Here is a 17,241-nt window from a genome sequence, read left to right on the forward strand (position 1 = left end):
CATTTGCATACCGACAAAAACCGGGATTTATACTGAATGGTGACACAGAGAAGACATCTAAAGGTAGGAGAAGAATAGCCTTTCTTAAGGCTATTCCGACGTGGTACCCAGAAAAAATTGCATTTTAATGATTGGATCCCTTTAAGACCTAAGCTTATGTAGAAGAAAGTAAAATTATGAGATGCCATCACATTGCTTGCCAAACTGAGGGCCATAACCAGAGGAGTAATTTAGGACGTGCTACAGATTAATGGCAGAATACAATAAAATGGCCAATACAGTGATTTGGAAAAATGACTAATCCTATACATTTTTCTCATAAAACTTAGAGTTTTCCAATGAACATAACCATATCTACATTTTTAGACAATTAATAGTGAATTTTTTTTGGAACTCTTAATCATTTTTTTTTCTATTTTAACTCTTTTCTATGGTTATTTTTACATTATTGTAACAAACCACCTTGACAATACAAAACATCCTGACACCAATCCAATCCAATGGAGAGTAATAGAATTGGGCATTGTAGAGATGTTAATGCAAAATATATATGAAATATACATAGTATAGGCAAAGGCATATAGTATGTTAGGCAATATCAAACAGGCCTCATCAAAGAATTTGCTGTCGCTAACTCACTCAACCCATCCACTACCCCGAGGAGAAGGCTCCCAAGGTATATCCGCAGATTTACCTTTCTATGGTCTGCGACTTGTCAGAAACCCAGCCATTATTTCCGTACTGTGGGCAGGGTATCAGGCAGGGACACTACATGTATGAGAAGAGAACCCAGCCACAATAAGGAAATCATGGCTGGGATTATGACCAGGGAAAGTTCCTGCAGTCATGATCATATCCATTTGCAACCGATCAAGACAACAGACACTAAGTGTCACCACTAAGACGGTTAGAGAAAATCTTTAAAACTCTGCAAAATGTTTAATTATTTTTGTTTCCAAAAATGTTAAACTTTTAATTGTCTCCAAATGTGACAGCCCATTTTAATATGTTATTTCATTATTAAAGGGTTATGCCTGTCTCTGCCAGCTATGGGTGGCGCAGGGAATAACTGGCCACGAGTTACGACCGCAAGGCAGGACTTGCAGAAACAGCCAAGCAGCATTGCTCTGCTCTGTGGGTGAGCTATACTGTTTCTGTAACTGCCGTAAAGGGGAGCAACGCTGTTTCTGTATCCCCCATTTAGTTATGTTGGCATTATGGAAACCGCATGGAACAGTGTGTTCCAACCTTATGGCCTGGCCTTGCAACCAGGATTGGCTGAGATGGGAATAACCCTCGTATACTATTTCCTGTTCCTCCTCTCAATGTCCATTATGTGCATCATAATAAAATCTGGTAGAGACATATGCATGTAAATGAAAATGTATGTGTGTAATGATAACAATTTTATTCTGCACTTTATTTTAGTTTCCCAACAAAGTTGTTGCACAAGTAGCATGCAGCGTGCTGAACATTCTTCTCAACTACGTCCCACAGCTGCAAATTTACCACCCAGACTACCCACTGAAAATTATCGAGGTAAGTTCTTCTTTGTATCAACTTGTATGGTTCCATTCTTTTGTTACATGACATCTCTACGGACTGTAATGCAGCCATTGGTCTATGAAGAATACTTTTTTAAATAAAATATCGGGAGCCATCTCTAGATCCCCCTACTTTCCATTGATAGTATTGATCTATGAAATCTTCTTATGCCTTTTGTTTGCGGCAGATCCTTTTAGCCACTGTGACCCATCTTTTGCCAACTGCTGAGACATCATCGTATGAACAAGACAAGCGAGTGAGTATGTCGTTTCAGACATATACTGCGTATCTATATATTCCTTACAACGGTGAACTTTTCAACAAACTTTTGTGTATATGAAAAGCACAATTGGATATAAGAAGCTTTGTGTTATGTATTATCGGAGCAAAATTCCTCCTCTTTCTTAACCACTTCAGTACCGGGCCAATTTATGGTCCGGGACCAGACACATTTTAGGTTTATTTTGTATGTGCAGTTTAGAGGGCTGTAACATTTTTCTCATTCAACTAATTTTTGCTTCTTTTTTCGGGGACACATAGGACTTTATTTTTATGTTGTTTTTATTTTCGAATGTGTTTTAATTTTTTTTTATATCCGTGAAAATATAAACAAAATAGGAGGGAAATTGTGTCTGGTTTTCACTTTTCTTTTTTTTCTTTTTTTCTTTAATAACACAAAGTGCTACTGAAAAACTTTATAAAATAGTTTTTCCTCTCCGTTACGGTAATTTTTATTTTGTATGGTGTTGTCGGGGGTGGGGCTATAACTGTTAATAACAGCATTTTATTGGCGTATTATTTTACTTTTTTTAAAAAATTATTTTATTTAGTTTTAAAAAAAAAAAAAAATTTATACATTTTTTTTTATATTTTTTTTCAGATGGTGTCCTCATAAGGTCATAAGAGACCTTTGGGGACATCTGATCATTTTTTTTTTTTTTTTTTTGTATTAGAGGCTTTTTTTTCTTATAACTGGGGCTGGTACATTTAGCCCCAGTTGCCGGAGGAATACAGGCTCCTGCACCTTGCATACACAGTATACAGAGCTGATCTGGTCCTGTAGGACCCAGCAGCTCTCGCAAGACACTGAGCCCAGCGGATCACGTGACCGCCGGGTCAGAGGGCGACCGCATCATGGCGGTGCCCATGCATATATTGACAACTGGTTGTGGTATGTCGCTACATATATTTCCAAGTTGAATAACAGAGGAACAGACATCACAAAAGTGTGAGAAATCATGCTCCAGAATTGTAATACTCTAGAAGGTCTAATCATATACTACAAGAGATATGTCAGGAGAGGTTAGAGGTCCTCTTTAACCAGACATACCACAACCAGTTTACATTGTCAAAGTGCTGACAGTGCCAGACTATGCAGAGACACAACGGGTAACCCCCAGTTGTCAATTTATTCATAAAGCCCTAAGAAATAACAGAGGAGCAGAACAATGCAGAGGTAAAAGGAAAGATGTATTCCTGCTGACATACCATGACCTACGGACACTGCCCCAAGTAGGATGGTCCCTGTCATCAGTCATTACCTTACAAAACGTAGATAGACTGTTGCAGGAAGCACAATGGTAGCCAATATAAGCCCACCATAATTGACCATTGAATTTAGAATCCAACCAGCAGGTGGCAGACAAGGCTACCACTGGATTGACAAGGACGCTTAAGATTAGACATCTCTGAATTGTTGGAACTTTATTACTTCTGTCGTGCTGTCCATTGAGATGCCATGCTAATTCAGATTACCTATATGTGTGTGTGTATAAGATAGATAGATGTTTATGTGTGTATGTGGATACATACATATATATATATATATATATATATATATATATATATATATATTTCTCTCTCGCACGCTATCTATATATGTGTATACGATGGTATGTTTATGTATACAATGTGTGTGTGTGTATAAATTATACAGTTCCAATAAAACTTCCTGTCTAGTTACCCCAATGCTACAATTGGTTTGTTTGGTACCACAGTGACACTGTTAGAACGGAGAACTCTACATGCTATGGCCTTGCCAAGAGGGATGAGCAGTTGTTAGATTTGCCAAATAACAAAGTAAAGACAATGTAATGAGGTTTCCATGTTTATATTTCTATAACACTTTGCTTCCTGATGGTTGTTTTTCAGTTGATCGTGTCTCTGCTGCTCTCGCTTCTAGAATGGATGATGGCACTGCCACTTTCAGTATTACTGAAGCCAGTGCGGCATGCTGGCAGCGACAACCAAGGAAGGGAAAACTCAGTATTGCACTGTGCCTATAAGGTGGGTATAAGCACAGCTCTTACAGTCCAATCTGCAGGCAGCATGTTATAGAGCAGGAGGAGCTGGGAACATTGATATATAATTTTGTAGGAAAAAACTCAGTAGAATGTATTCACCTAAATATCTGCTCATTCTATGCTTAGGTGCACAGTGGGCGCTCATAATACCCAGTGAGTGACACCACCACAGCCTAGAATCTGCAGAGGTTTAATTGACAAGAATAAAAGTTATACTGAATGCTTCGCTACAAAACTATATATGAATGTGCTCTATAACACACAGAGACAAAAACAACCAAACAAGTACAGCAGACACTCTGCATAAATGTCACCGATACTATGACACAAATTCAGTTTACAATAGTAATATTTATTAATGAACAATAAGTAAAATCACATACAAAAGGGAAAAGGAGGATTCAGTGCTCATACACGATAATGGAGTCGGCACAGCCGTGTCCACATAACTACCTATAACAATCTCATAAGTATATAGCATGGGGATTCAACTCTTAGTAAAGTACTATACATGTGGTGCCATACTATAGTATGGTACCTGGACGAAGGCAAGTGTGCCGAAACGCGCGTTGGGTGGGAGCCGGCGCTTAAACCTGTGTTCTCTACTCTCCCTTTACCTGTGTATACTATTATGGGTAATGCATTACATCTTATATATTGACTTTGATGACTTGTAGGACATGTATACATGCATACTTACCCTTTGGCATGGTTATTGTGCAACTCTGCTAGTACAATTTCTATGTATACGTATATTTCATGATGTTTATGGACTGTAGTATACTACCACATGTATACTACTTTACTAAGAGTTGAATCCCCATGCTATATACTTATGAGATTGTTATAGGGAGTTATTTTTATCTGAAATATATTCTGTTTGGTTACGGCATTAAAGTAGCGCTGTTTGACATTAGAGGCATTTGTGGCGTTCCACAGGACATAGGACAACTGTGAGTATAGTCAGTGTTGGCTGCTGGATGCATATCTAATGGAGGAGGCCGCAGCTTGTAACCCTCAGGACAGCATCAGTTCATTATGTATGTGGCTGCACGGTATATTATATTTGGCTGGTATGGCACAAAAGCACATGCCTGAGAAATACGTTGTGAAATAGCCTGCAGTGTGGTTGCTTTGTGCATAAGGAAGGGAACCTATTGTGTTAAAAATTCAGCCTGTAGACTGTATGTTATAGAACAGGAGGAGCTGAGATCAGTAAAGGAGATTTCCCCATGAACATTACAATACTTATATTTGTAACAAATGTTTACTACTACGATAAATTGTCCAGAAATGTAAGTGACTTAAGGTTTGGCAGAGTTTCTCTAACCATCTTTGTAGTATTTTGTCTTGATAGGACCATGAATGCTGGAACTTTCTATGGTCTGGGACTTGTCAGAAGATTCCCTTCTTGTGGCCGTGATATCTTCTCATACATGTAATGTCCCTGCCTGATAACCTGTCCATAATAAGGAAATAATGGCTTGGTTTCTAACAAGTTTCAGACCATAGAAAGTTCTTATATTGATAGTGGTATCCATTATCAACAGATCAAGACAAAAATCTCTCATCATTAAGATGTTTGGAGAAAATCTTTAAAACTTTGCAAAATTGTTAATTATTTGGACTTGCAAGATGTGACTATTAACTCTTTTATAATATTGGTTTGTGGGAAAAATTCTGTGTAACTTATAATTTGTTGACCTAAACCCGCTGCTTTTTATAGGCTTAGGTGACCAATTGCAGATAAAGTTACAGCCCCTTGCATTTCAATGGGCCCATACACACAGCCTTATCTCTGGGCTGCAAAATATGGATTAGGTCCTATACCGTACTTGCGGCTCTGTCAGTTCATTTTCAATGTATGAGCCAGTGAACAGATAACACACACCATTGTACGTTTGTCATTCGTACCGCGTTTACTGACCTGTAGACTGTGCAGGTAGCCTTCGTTTTTCCACAAGTTGTCTTCAGGTCCAGCACACAGGGACTCCCCTATATAAGGCCCCTTAACCCATTGTATAATACAAGTGAATGCCATCTATTTGCAGAATGCTGTATTCTTTGGTTTATTTTTATTTTTGGATTTCGAGTCTCAAGAATAACATTAGAATAAATTTACCATCATCTTTTTGATACTTGTGACATCCTTTAATGTTTATACATACCCATTGAAATGAGGATCATCTCCTGTTAGGTGCATTGAATGAAACAGTCCGTCAGGGTGTAAGAAGTATGCTGGGCTCATTGGCGATAAGGATGTTTATCAAGAAAGCTCCTTAGATCCGCTGTGTATTTCATTATACTCAGATGTATATTGATCTTTTACATAGTGAAGTGCTGGATTTCCTCCTTTACTCCGGTGCAGACACTTCTGCTGATTTGTTCTCTTTCATCTGCTTGCAGGTTTTGCATGACTGTGTTTATGGCTCGCAGCATTTCAGCAACCCGCGCTACTTTCCCCTGAGCCTTTCAGATCTGGCATCTGAAGACTATGATCCCTTTTTGCAGCTGGAATGCCTGAAGGAACCAGAACCTCTTCATTCCCCAGATTCGGAGCGCTCCACTAAGCTACAGCCTGTCACTGAGGGTGCGTACTGATGTACTGAATACTTTATACATGTGCCACACCAACTTATTTTCACTGCTTCGTCCCAGATTAGTTGCTTTTTCCCAAGTAGTTCTCAAAAATTTTGACTTCTGCTGCAACACAAAATAACTGTGGTGGAATCCATCTTGTGTTGTGGTTGGTCATGACAGTGAAAAAGTGGCGGTCCCTGTAGGAGTTATAATGGACAATGGACTTCCTTTTGTAATCTGTCATCCCTTGCTATTCCAGCCCTAGTATCTTTTACTACGGACAATCAAATCGTTATAATTGCAGATTGATGCTTGTTTAATGAGAAAATAGTGTCTTTCACAATATGCGGATTAGCCCTTAGTAGAATGGGAACATTACAGGCCTGCGTTTTCAGCACTGCCTGTTCCAGTAAAACCCCTCTCAGCGCCAACCTCAGATCTGTCACTGACAGCACCTTGTTCGTTTCCTATTGTGAGGCTGATCACGAGATTCTCCTTCCTGCTGCATGCACAGTACAGTCCTATATAAAGCTTGGGTAGCATGACCAAGTGTGCAGCCTTGGTCTCTTCCGGCAGGTTGGGGGGGGAGTTTCAGATGCTCTGTTCCGATATATAGAGAGCAGATCCTATCCTGCTCCATGAAAAGGGAACGGAGCCCCCTGTTGAAATCTGAGAAGGATGGAAGGCAAGAGGATGTCATTCAAATGCATTCCATTAAAAAAATCGGACCCCCATCACCTGCTTACTCCGTCGCATGCATGAGGCCTAAGGAACTGTCCAGCACATGCACTGGCAGGAGACTCTCAATCCGCCTCAGAGTAGGAAACAGACGAGGAAGACAGTCATAGGTCTTGGGTGGCACTAGGCAACGTTTTAGTAGAAAAGTTAGTAAATCTTTACATGCTCCTGACCTGTCCCTTGGCTGAGCCTGCATGTGCCTTCACTTTATAGAGTGGAATAAACCAATGCCAGGCTTCTCTAATGGCGCCTTACTCGCTTAGGAACAGAAGCCCAATACTTTCTCTCTGACTTTTGCTGATGGGGGAGAATTGGGACACCCTAACACATAATAAATCACAGGTGTCAAACTATCCTACAGTGTACCATATATACTCAAGTATAAGCCGAGGCCCCTAATTTTACCACAAAAAACTGGGAAAACTTATTGACTCGAGTATAAGCCTAGGGGGGAAATGCAGCAGCTACTGGAAACTTTCAAAAATTAAAATGGTCAGAGATTTTGGGTGCAGTAGATGCTGGGAAAGGGGAGGGGGTGTTTTGGTTGTCTGTCTTCCCCTTCCCTGAGCTTGAGGACTGGGTCCCCCCCACCCCCACACCACACTTGGAATTCAGCCTGGCTGAATATAGGGTATCTGCAGTGCTCCTATTAACCCCTTCCTGACGGAACAGGAGCACTGCAGATCCCCTATATTCAATAGACCGGGCACTGTCAGACACAGGGATACCTAATGTGTTTGTGTTTCACAGTCATTCTCTACTTTTATATGTATTCTAGGGAAAGGAGGGATTTACAAATTTTATTTATTTTAATTTTTTAGCATATTTTTTTAAAGCTTTTTTTTTTCATTATTTTATGGGAGATTCTATACATGTATACATTAGTATTGCGGCTGGTCATAGACACAAACTAAAGTTTGTTTCATATGAAAAGGTTTATTGTTATATCTGATGAAAAGGGAAAAACTTCCTGCGTTGTAGACATTTTTTCAATAAATATCTACGTTGAGTATAGAAAACGCATAGCACAAGAGAATTATATTAACATCAGACATACATATCTAACTCTCATATATAAACCCCATAATACAAAGCGTATCCCAACCATGCACTATATTCCAAGAAAACGAGAGGGGATAGAAGATCCCAGAAAGTTGAAGGATACTCAGCATATATCAAAAAATAACTTTTATTTATGAAAAATTCACATGACTTAAAATAGACACATAGGACACTATATTCCACAAACAGGGTAACCAACAGGTACGGAAAGGTATTATAGCATAATAGATGTCCAAGGTGATAACATCATGAACTTGTAACTGCTCAAAGATACATCCCTTCTATACAGATTAAATAATCTATCACATAAACACCCTCAAACTGAGGGAATACATGGGTGAGATGTAATAGAAGAGAGCAACAAGGAGCTGTGTATGTCCAGCGGAATGAAACAAATAAATATATAAGACAAGTGTCAAGTAGTGAGGAAAAACTCCATTACTATAGGAAATGTAAGAAACCTCCATACATACAAAGCATCCTGTAGAAAAACTATAATCAAACCCAGACACAAAGTATCTTACCCATTGCTAAGATAGTAAAACACACGCTTCCGTAGCTGCAGGCACCCTGACCCGATGCGCGTTTCGGCACGTGACCAGCCTTCTTCCGGGGGTCAGGGTGCCTGCAGCTACGGAAGCGTGTGTTTTACTATCTTAACAATGGGTAAGATACTTTGTGTCTGGGTTTGATTATAGTTTTTCTACAGGATGCTTTGTATGTATGGAGGTTTCTTACATTTCCTATAGTAATGGAGTTTTTCCTCACTACTTGACACTTGTCTTATATATTTATTTGTTTCATTCCGCTGGACATACACAGCTCCTTGTTGCTCTCTTCTATTACATCTCACCCATGTATTCCCTCAGTTTGAGGGTGTTTATGTGATAGATTATTTAATCTGTATAGAAGGGATGTATCTTTGAGCAGTTACAAGTTCATGATGTTATCACCTTGGACATCTATTATGCTATAATACCTTTCCGTACCTGTTGGTTACCCTGTTTGTGGAATATAGTGTCCTATGTGTCTATTTTAAGTCATGTAAATATCTACGTTGGCCTGCCACTTTGTCCAAGTTTTTACTTTTGGCCCTAGGTGTAATTGAGTTTGGCAGCCCTGTATTAGATGTTGGACTGGTTCTGTTAAGATCCATGGGTTCAGCTGGTTTTATACATACTGGGTGGCTGCGAGCATTACTGGATTAGCAGAGGTCCTAAATGATAGATACCCACTAAACAGACAGTATATATGGATTATGGCACGAGGAGAATCACATGTACTAGCATGCGGTTCTGGTTACCTTTATGTTGCTCTAGTAGGCTAGTTACCAAATTATATACAAAGAATTTAGAATTTTATTTTTTTTTACCAGTAGTAGTACAACGCGTTTCATCCTTTTTACCTTTGTGATGAAGGACTCTGTCCAGAGTTGAAATATGTTGGTCTTGTATTAAAATAATTATATTAATTATTTAATTGGAATAATCATTCTTCCTACGTGCGGACATGACTTTGGGACACACAAATGGCACCTACGGTTTGTGAACTCCCATTTCTTCCAATTGACTCCCACTTGTGGTATCATAGGGGTCAGCTGTAGGGATGCTGGTGCCATTAGTGCGCTTGAGATTTATCTAATACAAGTACAACCTATCAAGGTGATCGCACTTATATGTGTGCTGCTATTCACCTATTTCTACTCCTAGATGGCGCCATTTTTTTTCTCCATCTTTTGTTTCCTGTCTTGTCCCTTTTGTATGATTCAGATTCCTATTTTCTTAAGTAACCTGCACTAAGGCTGCTGTTTAGCACGGACTTTCATATACTAATATTGTATTATCCACATATTTTTTGCACCTCTTTATTCTTTGATTAGTAATGGTAATATCTTAATGATTCCCGGTTCTGGGCTAGGAAGTACATTAAACAAAAGTGTAACTAGTTTCAGCCGTGTTCTGTATGCAATGTTTTCTCCCCTCACTGTGTTGCCAGCAAAAATATTGAGTGCCAAAATAAACTTTTATGTCCATAATTTAGGATTTTTCACACCAAAAAATAGAGGAGGGCTTCAAGCCAGGTCTCCTAATGGTAAAAACAGCAATTCTATTAGCAATCATGGCACCAGTTGAAGGTTTGTCAGCAGGATGTCATACACAAATCATTTCATTTCTTGGATCAGCAAATAAATTGAATCCTCCATATGGGTCTCGATTCATCCATGGGATTTAGACTTGTTTAGACCGCAGCCTCATTTCCTGGATTTTAAAAGCATCTTTAAAAAAAAATAAAAGTGACTAGTTGCGCCAAAAATGATGGATGTAAATCTACTTCTTCATTTTTTTTTTTAGATGGTGTTTTGTGTATATACATGGAATTGGTAGGTTTTTTTGGGAGGTTTTTTTTTTTTTTTTTTTTTGGTACACACGTTTCCTCCTCTGAGGAACAGTTGATAAAGCACTACAATTGCCAGCATTGTTTTTATTGTAGAAAGAGCTCTATAGTGTATAAGGATAAATTTTGTCACCGGAAAATCACCTAATTTGTAAACTAAGTATTTATGGCAAATAGATTTTTAAATAAATTTTTTTTTTAGACTTTTAAAAAATTTCCAGTCACTATAATTAAAAATAACTACTAATCCTGCAATTTTCACTCTGGGTACTAAGCTTACTAATAGACTGACAACTGCCAATTTTGTTTATTCTAGATATAGATTATATCACAGTTTATGCATCAAGCATGTCCACCTATGCAAGTTTGCTCCAGACTATTGCTGTCTATGGACATGACTATATTATAAAGCAGATCACTAAATTCGGATAACGAAAAAGAGAAGTAGGTCAAGCAAGATGACAGCCCCCATAGTCATGTGCTGAAAACGGAAATAAAAAAATCTACAGTCCGATAATAAATCCAAATTGGAAGAATCCCATTCACTTTGCAGTTACTGTAAAACGTTGTGATTTTTCCTACGGTGTTTCCGCTGGGGGCAAATCGCGGCGTTTCTGGCCCGTGGGAAACCCAGTCTTAAGGTGGTTTTCCAGATGATAAAAAAAAAAAAAAAAAAAGGTATTGGATACAGCAAGACTTTAAAAAAATTTTTTAAAAAAACACTTGCCCCGCCAGTCTATTACTACTTGTATCATCAGGTTTGCAGGTGACCCACTGGAGGGTTTCCTTAAGGACATTCTGCATAGTGCTCACACTGTTACATTACCCTAAGGGTGGTGTTAATACTCCATTGGAATAAATTGCTAGCATTTTTGCTGCACATTTTATTTTTACAAACAAAACTTTTGCTTCCGATTTCATGGACCTGATCCACCCATTGAAGAAATGGATCTTTGAAGAAAATGGATTCTCCACATCTCTGTTAAATGGTCACTAACTTTTCAGACAAAATGGTCTCATTTAATAAACCGTGTGCTTCTGAACCAAAATGTAAAGCACTTAAATGTTGCTGCTTCTGCATGAAAAAAACTCTAAAGTTCCTGCTTCTAGGTGTTCCCCTTTTATCTAATTTGCAGTGCACTCCCTGTTACTAGGGAAGTGCTGTCCATAGATGCAAGGCGGCTTCACTGTGATTGGAGGGGAAAGCTCTGTTGTCTTCACACAGTGAATAGACAGGGGAGGAGCTGTTTTTCCTCACAGCATGTCTGCAAACTGTTTGTTCTTTGATCACTGTTTCTGCAAATTTCACAGCTTACTATGTAAGAAATGTATTCTATGTACTTGTAGCTGCTACTGGCTGTGTGATTTCAGATGGGATATTATTCACAGACAGCAAGTCGGTTTACTGACTGTGCTCATAGATAGCTTTTCACCGGTGTACTGTCTGCATGTATTTTCCCTATATTTGCAGTTCAGTTCCCCTGTATCTCATATATTATTCTCACTTGGGGGTTTCTCAGCTATTTGTTTGCTATTTTACTGTTACTTTTCTCAGAATTACATGTAGAATCCGTAGTAGTAAGGAATAGGGAAGGGGGCAGATTGCTCTTTATTATACATGCCCACGGCCTGAGAGACAAATGCAAAATGTGTTTCAGCCATAATGTGTTTATTAGCAACAGAAAAATTGATCAGATATCATGTATGAAGGCTCATACAGTCATAGAACAGACTATCCAGCAAGAGCCTGAATATATTTTGACTTTTCTTAAAAACTCAGGTACCCTTTAAGCACATGGGCAAGTCTCTGCTTAGTCATGTAAAGTAATAGCAGTTCTAAAGACGCGGTCAAGAATGAAAGTATAAGTGGTGACCACTAGAGGGCTTTGTGAGAAGGGGCTTAAAGTATATAAAGTAAAGAGAATCTCCACTTTGCTATTTTTGCAGGCACATCACACTATGTATGTTATATGGGATCCACTATCTGAGAGAGAGATAGATAGATAGATAGATAGATAGATAGATAGATAGATAGATAGATAGATGTGTGTGTAATGGCATATACCAAAAGACTCTCGTTTGGCATACACTGATTGGGTATGGGGGCCTAGGGACATGGACATTTTTCTCAGTCACAAATATGATTTTATATGTAGCATATTCCCAACTATGTATCAGGTTATTTTGTTATTAGAGTTGCAATCTTGGTAGCTATGAAAGCTGAGAATCTCAGAACCATTTTTCTAGGTTGTTGAAAACTGGAGATACAACCATTTGAGTGACCATCCCCCCTATGGCCAGTGTTACAGCTCTACATACTGGCAATACAAAATGTGTATGGGTTTTCCCTGGCAATCGCTCAGAGGGTTGCCAGGTGGAACTTTAGAATCTGTTTTCTATTAAAAGAAAGTTAGATAGGTTAACAAAGTATATTACACAAATCTTCACCACACATTCCCTGACACAATAATAATAATAATCTTCTATCTAATGTGTATAGCCACTTTCACGATTTACAGTAGGCACATCCAAGATTCTATATGTTAAAGGGATCCTATCATTGGATACCCCTTTTTTTTGACTAACACGTAGGGATAGCCTTAAGAAAGGCTATTCTTCTCCTACCTTTAGATGTCTTCTCCGCACCGCCGTTCGCTATAAATCCGGTTTTCTTCGGTATGCAAATGCCTCCTCTCTCACAGCACTGGGGGCGGTCCCCAATGCTGCGAGAGAGCTCTCCAGCGCCACCTCCATCTTCTTCTGGAATGTCATCTCCCTGCGTCTTCTTTTGTCCTGAGTTTCTATCTTCTAGGCCTCGGGCAGAGCTGACGGCGCATTTTCTTGTGGCCACTTTCACCGCTTACTCAGCAAGCAGCCATTTTTCTTGTGGCCGTGGGCATGCGCATTCGACTCTGCTGAGGTCTAGAAAATTGAAACCCAGGACGGAAAAGGATGCAGCTGTTTGAGCACTGGGTCCCGCCCCCAGTGCTGTGAGAGAACTTATTTGCATACCGACGAAAACTGGGATTTCTACCGAATGGCGGCGCGGAGAAGACCTCTAAAGGTAGGAGTAGAATAGCCTTTCTTAAGGCTATTCCTACATGTTAGTCAGAAAAAAAGGTATCCAGTGATAGGATCCCTTTAAACTCGATCCTGTAGTCTGTAATGGCATATATACCTCATTGTATGTGAATATTATATGCGACTTGATATTATTATTGCAGAAATGTCTCATCTCGCTTTCCCCATCACACCACTCTGTCTTACAGCGCCAGCGTCTATTTTTAGGTGGCAGCGCATGTGACATGTACTAAGGTCATATTAATGCGAAAAGAAGATAATTCATTTGCTTTAATTTTTCCTGTTTAGGGGCCCATTATGTAAAGGTGTTCTTCGCCATTGTCCCTACAGAATCCTTTTAATTTGCTATTCATGCAAGTAAAGGGGTATGGTTTCCGTGGGCAGGAAGGGTCATAATTATAGCCAATATGGAACCGTTCCCCCTTAAATGATGATCGTCTTATTAGTGCAATGTACTCATCTGTGGGCCAGGACAGATCTTTTCTGCGGTAATTACATTTTCACCTATTGCTATTACAAGAGGCTAACATTTGGGCCCCTTGTCACAATTGGTTTCATGTTTTCTTTTTTTCCCCGGCGGTAAGGACAGCGGGCGTTCTGTGTCTGTGCCGCTTCTCTGTATGCCATAATGGGCTGTAATTACTGAGTTTGCAGCACAATACATGGATGTTTGTTTAAAGCTGAATAGCCTGCTCTGAATAGGGCTCTTCTATTAAGTAAATAGAAGTTGCACAAAGCCGTATTATCAAAGATATCCTAGGGATGGCATTCCCCACACGTGTGTCTTTGTGAGGAGAGCATTTTTGTATCCATACTGGCAGGAGAGTTGCATGTCACCCATTCTCTCTTCATGGGCACATGTTTTAAATTTGTTATATTTACTGGACTTGAAGGGAAGTAGTAAAATTCAGATTAATGCTAAATATTACTGGATATGTTTTCCCGATGATTCTTCATTGTTTTTTGTTCTATTCTGTGATAAGATATCATTCTGCAGCACTTTAAAGAGGACCTGTCATGTCCTCGGGCACCTGCGGTTTTATATACCGCTGGAAAGCTGCCAGTGTGCCAAATTCAGCGCACTGTCGACTTTCCCGTTATGTGCCTTGGGGGAAGAGCTATCGGTGCTGTTACCGATATTTCTTCACTGTCAGAAGGGCGTTCCTGACAGTCTAACTGGGAACGCCTCTCCTGACCGTCTGTCCGTGGCTCAGTACTATCAAAGGGGTGTTCCTTACCACCCAGCGATGACGCTGAGCAATGAGGAACGCCCCCCCCCCATCCCCCCCCCCCCCCCAGTACTGGTCTATGGACAAGTCATCGCTCGGCAGTAAGGAACGCCCCCCCAGTACTGGCCTATGGACAAGTCATCGCTCGGCTCGTAAGGAACGCCCCTCTGACAGTACAGAGCTACGCACAGACTGTCAGGAGGGGTGTTCCCAGTTAGACTGTCAGGAACGCTCTTCTGACAGTGAAGAGTTATTGGTAATGGCACCAATATCTAATCCCCCGGGGCATATAATGGGAATGCTGAATTTAGCACATTGTTGTCTTTCTAGCGGTATATAAAACCGCAAGTGCCCAAGCACATGAAAGGTCCTCTTTAACCAATTTCAGAAGTTAGAGTTAATTCTTCTACGTGTGTGTGTGTATATACAGATGTGGACAAAATTCTTGGTCCCCCTGGTTTAATGAAAGGAAAACCCACAATGGTCACAGAAATAACTTCAATCTGACAAAAGTAATAATCAATAAAAGTTGTTGACAAGCCATAAAGCTTCTGGGAGAATGACCTATGAAATGAAGTAAAAGTTGAACTTTTTGGCAAGGCACACCAGCTCTATGTTCACAGACGAAAAAATGAAGTGTATCTTCAAAAGAACACTGTCCCTACTGTGAAAAATGGAGGAGGCTCTGTTATGTTTTGGGGCTGTTTTGCCGCATCTGGCACAGGGTGTCTTGAATCTGTGCAGGGTACAATGAAATCTCAAGAGATTCTAGAGAGAAATGTGCTGCCCAGTGTCAGAAAGCTTGGTCTCAGTCGCAGGTCATGGGTCTTGCAACAGGAGAATGACCCAAAACACACAGCTAAAAACACCCAAGAATGGCTAAGAGGAAAACATTGGAGTATTCTGAAGTGGCCTTCTATGAGCCCTGACCTAAATCCTATTGAGCATCTTTGGAAGGAGCTGAAACATGTCGTCTGGAAAAATTCTGCTTTGAAAATGCATAGAGAAAAGACCTGTACCTCACTTGCCACTTTTTACAAATCGGCCCTTATAGTTTATTACAACTTATATCAGAAAGCTGGCATGAGTTATACCTGAAATCTACCCCAGTTTCTGACTGGCATTGATTTCAATTCTGGCACAAGGGCGTCCATACATATTGAGCGCCTGTATCTGCTACTCCAGCTCTGTCCCAAATCGACAATCCCTCTCCTTGCCTGTGCCAACAACTTGGGGGCTGCAGCCTTCACCGAAGCACTGAGCTCCTTCATTCTGATGGACCACCCCGGAAACAAACATTGCCGACATCTCCTAAGTATAGGCCATCAATGTTTAACTCCTGGAACACAACTCCAATAATGACAAACTTCTCCATTTTCCCACTTTGTGTCATGTCCGCTAAGAGCATTTCCACCTATAATGTAGAGTCATCATTAAATATAATTCATTGAGTTGCTAAGAGTTCCATTACTTCATTGCCATGAGTAAAAAATATGCAAATCTATTCTCCAGGCTGTAATTAGGAGAACAGTGCACTCTGTACGCCGCCCTCTAGAGGGCTACATCCTTAACATCATGCATGACTCAGTTAAAAAGCCTACTATCATGATGCGGATTTAATTGCCAAATTAGTATTTCTATTCCAAAAGAAACAGATTCCCAGCTATGGACAGCGCTGTTTCGGGCTATTGGGCCTCCTCAGCATAGCGTAGGGATACTGATTTGGCAGAGTGAGAGACTATAGACCAGGGTCAGGGGATAATCGTACACATCAGGGAGAGTGTGTGCCTACATAGGCAGACTGGAGAATTGATTTGCATATTTTTTACCCAGAATCCCTAGCGGAGCAGGAATGACTTGTAAGTCTCCATACTGCCTATGTAGCACACACTCTCCCTGATGTGTACGATTATCCCCTGTTCATTGCCATGAGTAAGGGGCCAACGCCCAGAAATGCGTAGGCTGTGTTTTTCACTGTCAGTCAGTCTTTGTCTTGTGAATTAATGTTGAGTTTTTTACCTCAATCGCTGGATTTTTTGTAAATTTTACGGACACAATCTCTATGATTAAAGGTTAAGTTTTATTCATTTTGGGAGTTTCCAGTGCTGGATTTCATTTGCTGTTTGTCAAACTGGTTCTTATCCAGCTTTCCAAGATTCCAGACCAGTAACCCTGACTGCTTTTGCAATGCTACACAACCATACTTCTTTGTGACCACGTAAAATTTTGCCATTGTGATATGCAGGACAATTATTCCGGCAATTATTTTTTTGGAAATTAATCCCTCGAAATTTTGCATAATCCTATTT

General features: G+C 40.0%; 1 protein-coding gene across 5 annotated transcripts in view; it reads left to right on the top strand.

Moving 5' to 3' along the window:
* The window catches only part of RALGAPA1 (Ral GTPase activating protein catalytic subunit alpha 1), a 138,040-nt gene that overhangs the window by 76,785 nt on the left and 44,014 nt on the right, over positions 1–17,241 (top strand). For all 5 annotated transcript variants that reach the window (XM_075282853.1, XM_075282856.1, XM_075282855.1 and 2 more), the window contains 4 exons: positions 1,429–1,539; positions 1,733–1,801; positions 3,697–3,831; positions 6,255–6,438. In XM_075282853.1, the coding sequence (XP_075138954.1) occupies positions 1,429–1,539; positions 1,733–1,801; positions 3,697–3,831; positions 6,255–6,438 (499 nt within the window). The remainder of the gene's footprint in view (positions 1–1,428; positions 1,540–1,732; positions 1,802–3,696; positions 3,832–6,254; positions 6,439–17,241) is intronic.

Source organism: Leptodactylus fuscus, chromosome 7, assembly GCF_031893055.1.
Source record: "Leptodactylus fuscus isolate aLepFus1 chromosome 7, aLepFus1.hap2, whole genome shotgun sequence".
Taxonomy (NCBI): Eukaryota; Metazoa; Chordata; class Amphibia; order Anura; family Leptodactylidae; genus Leptodactylus; species Leptodactylus fuscus.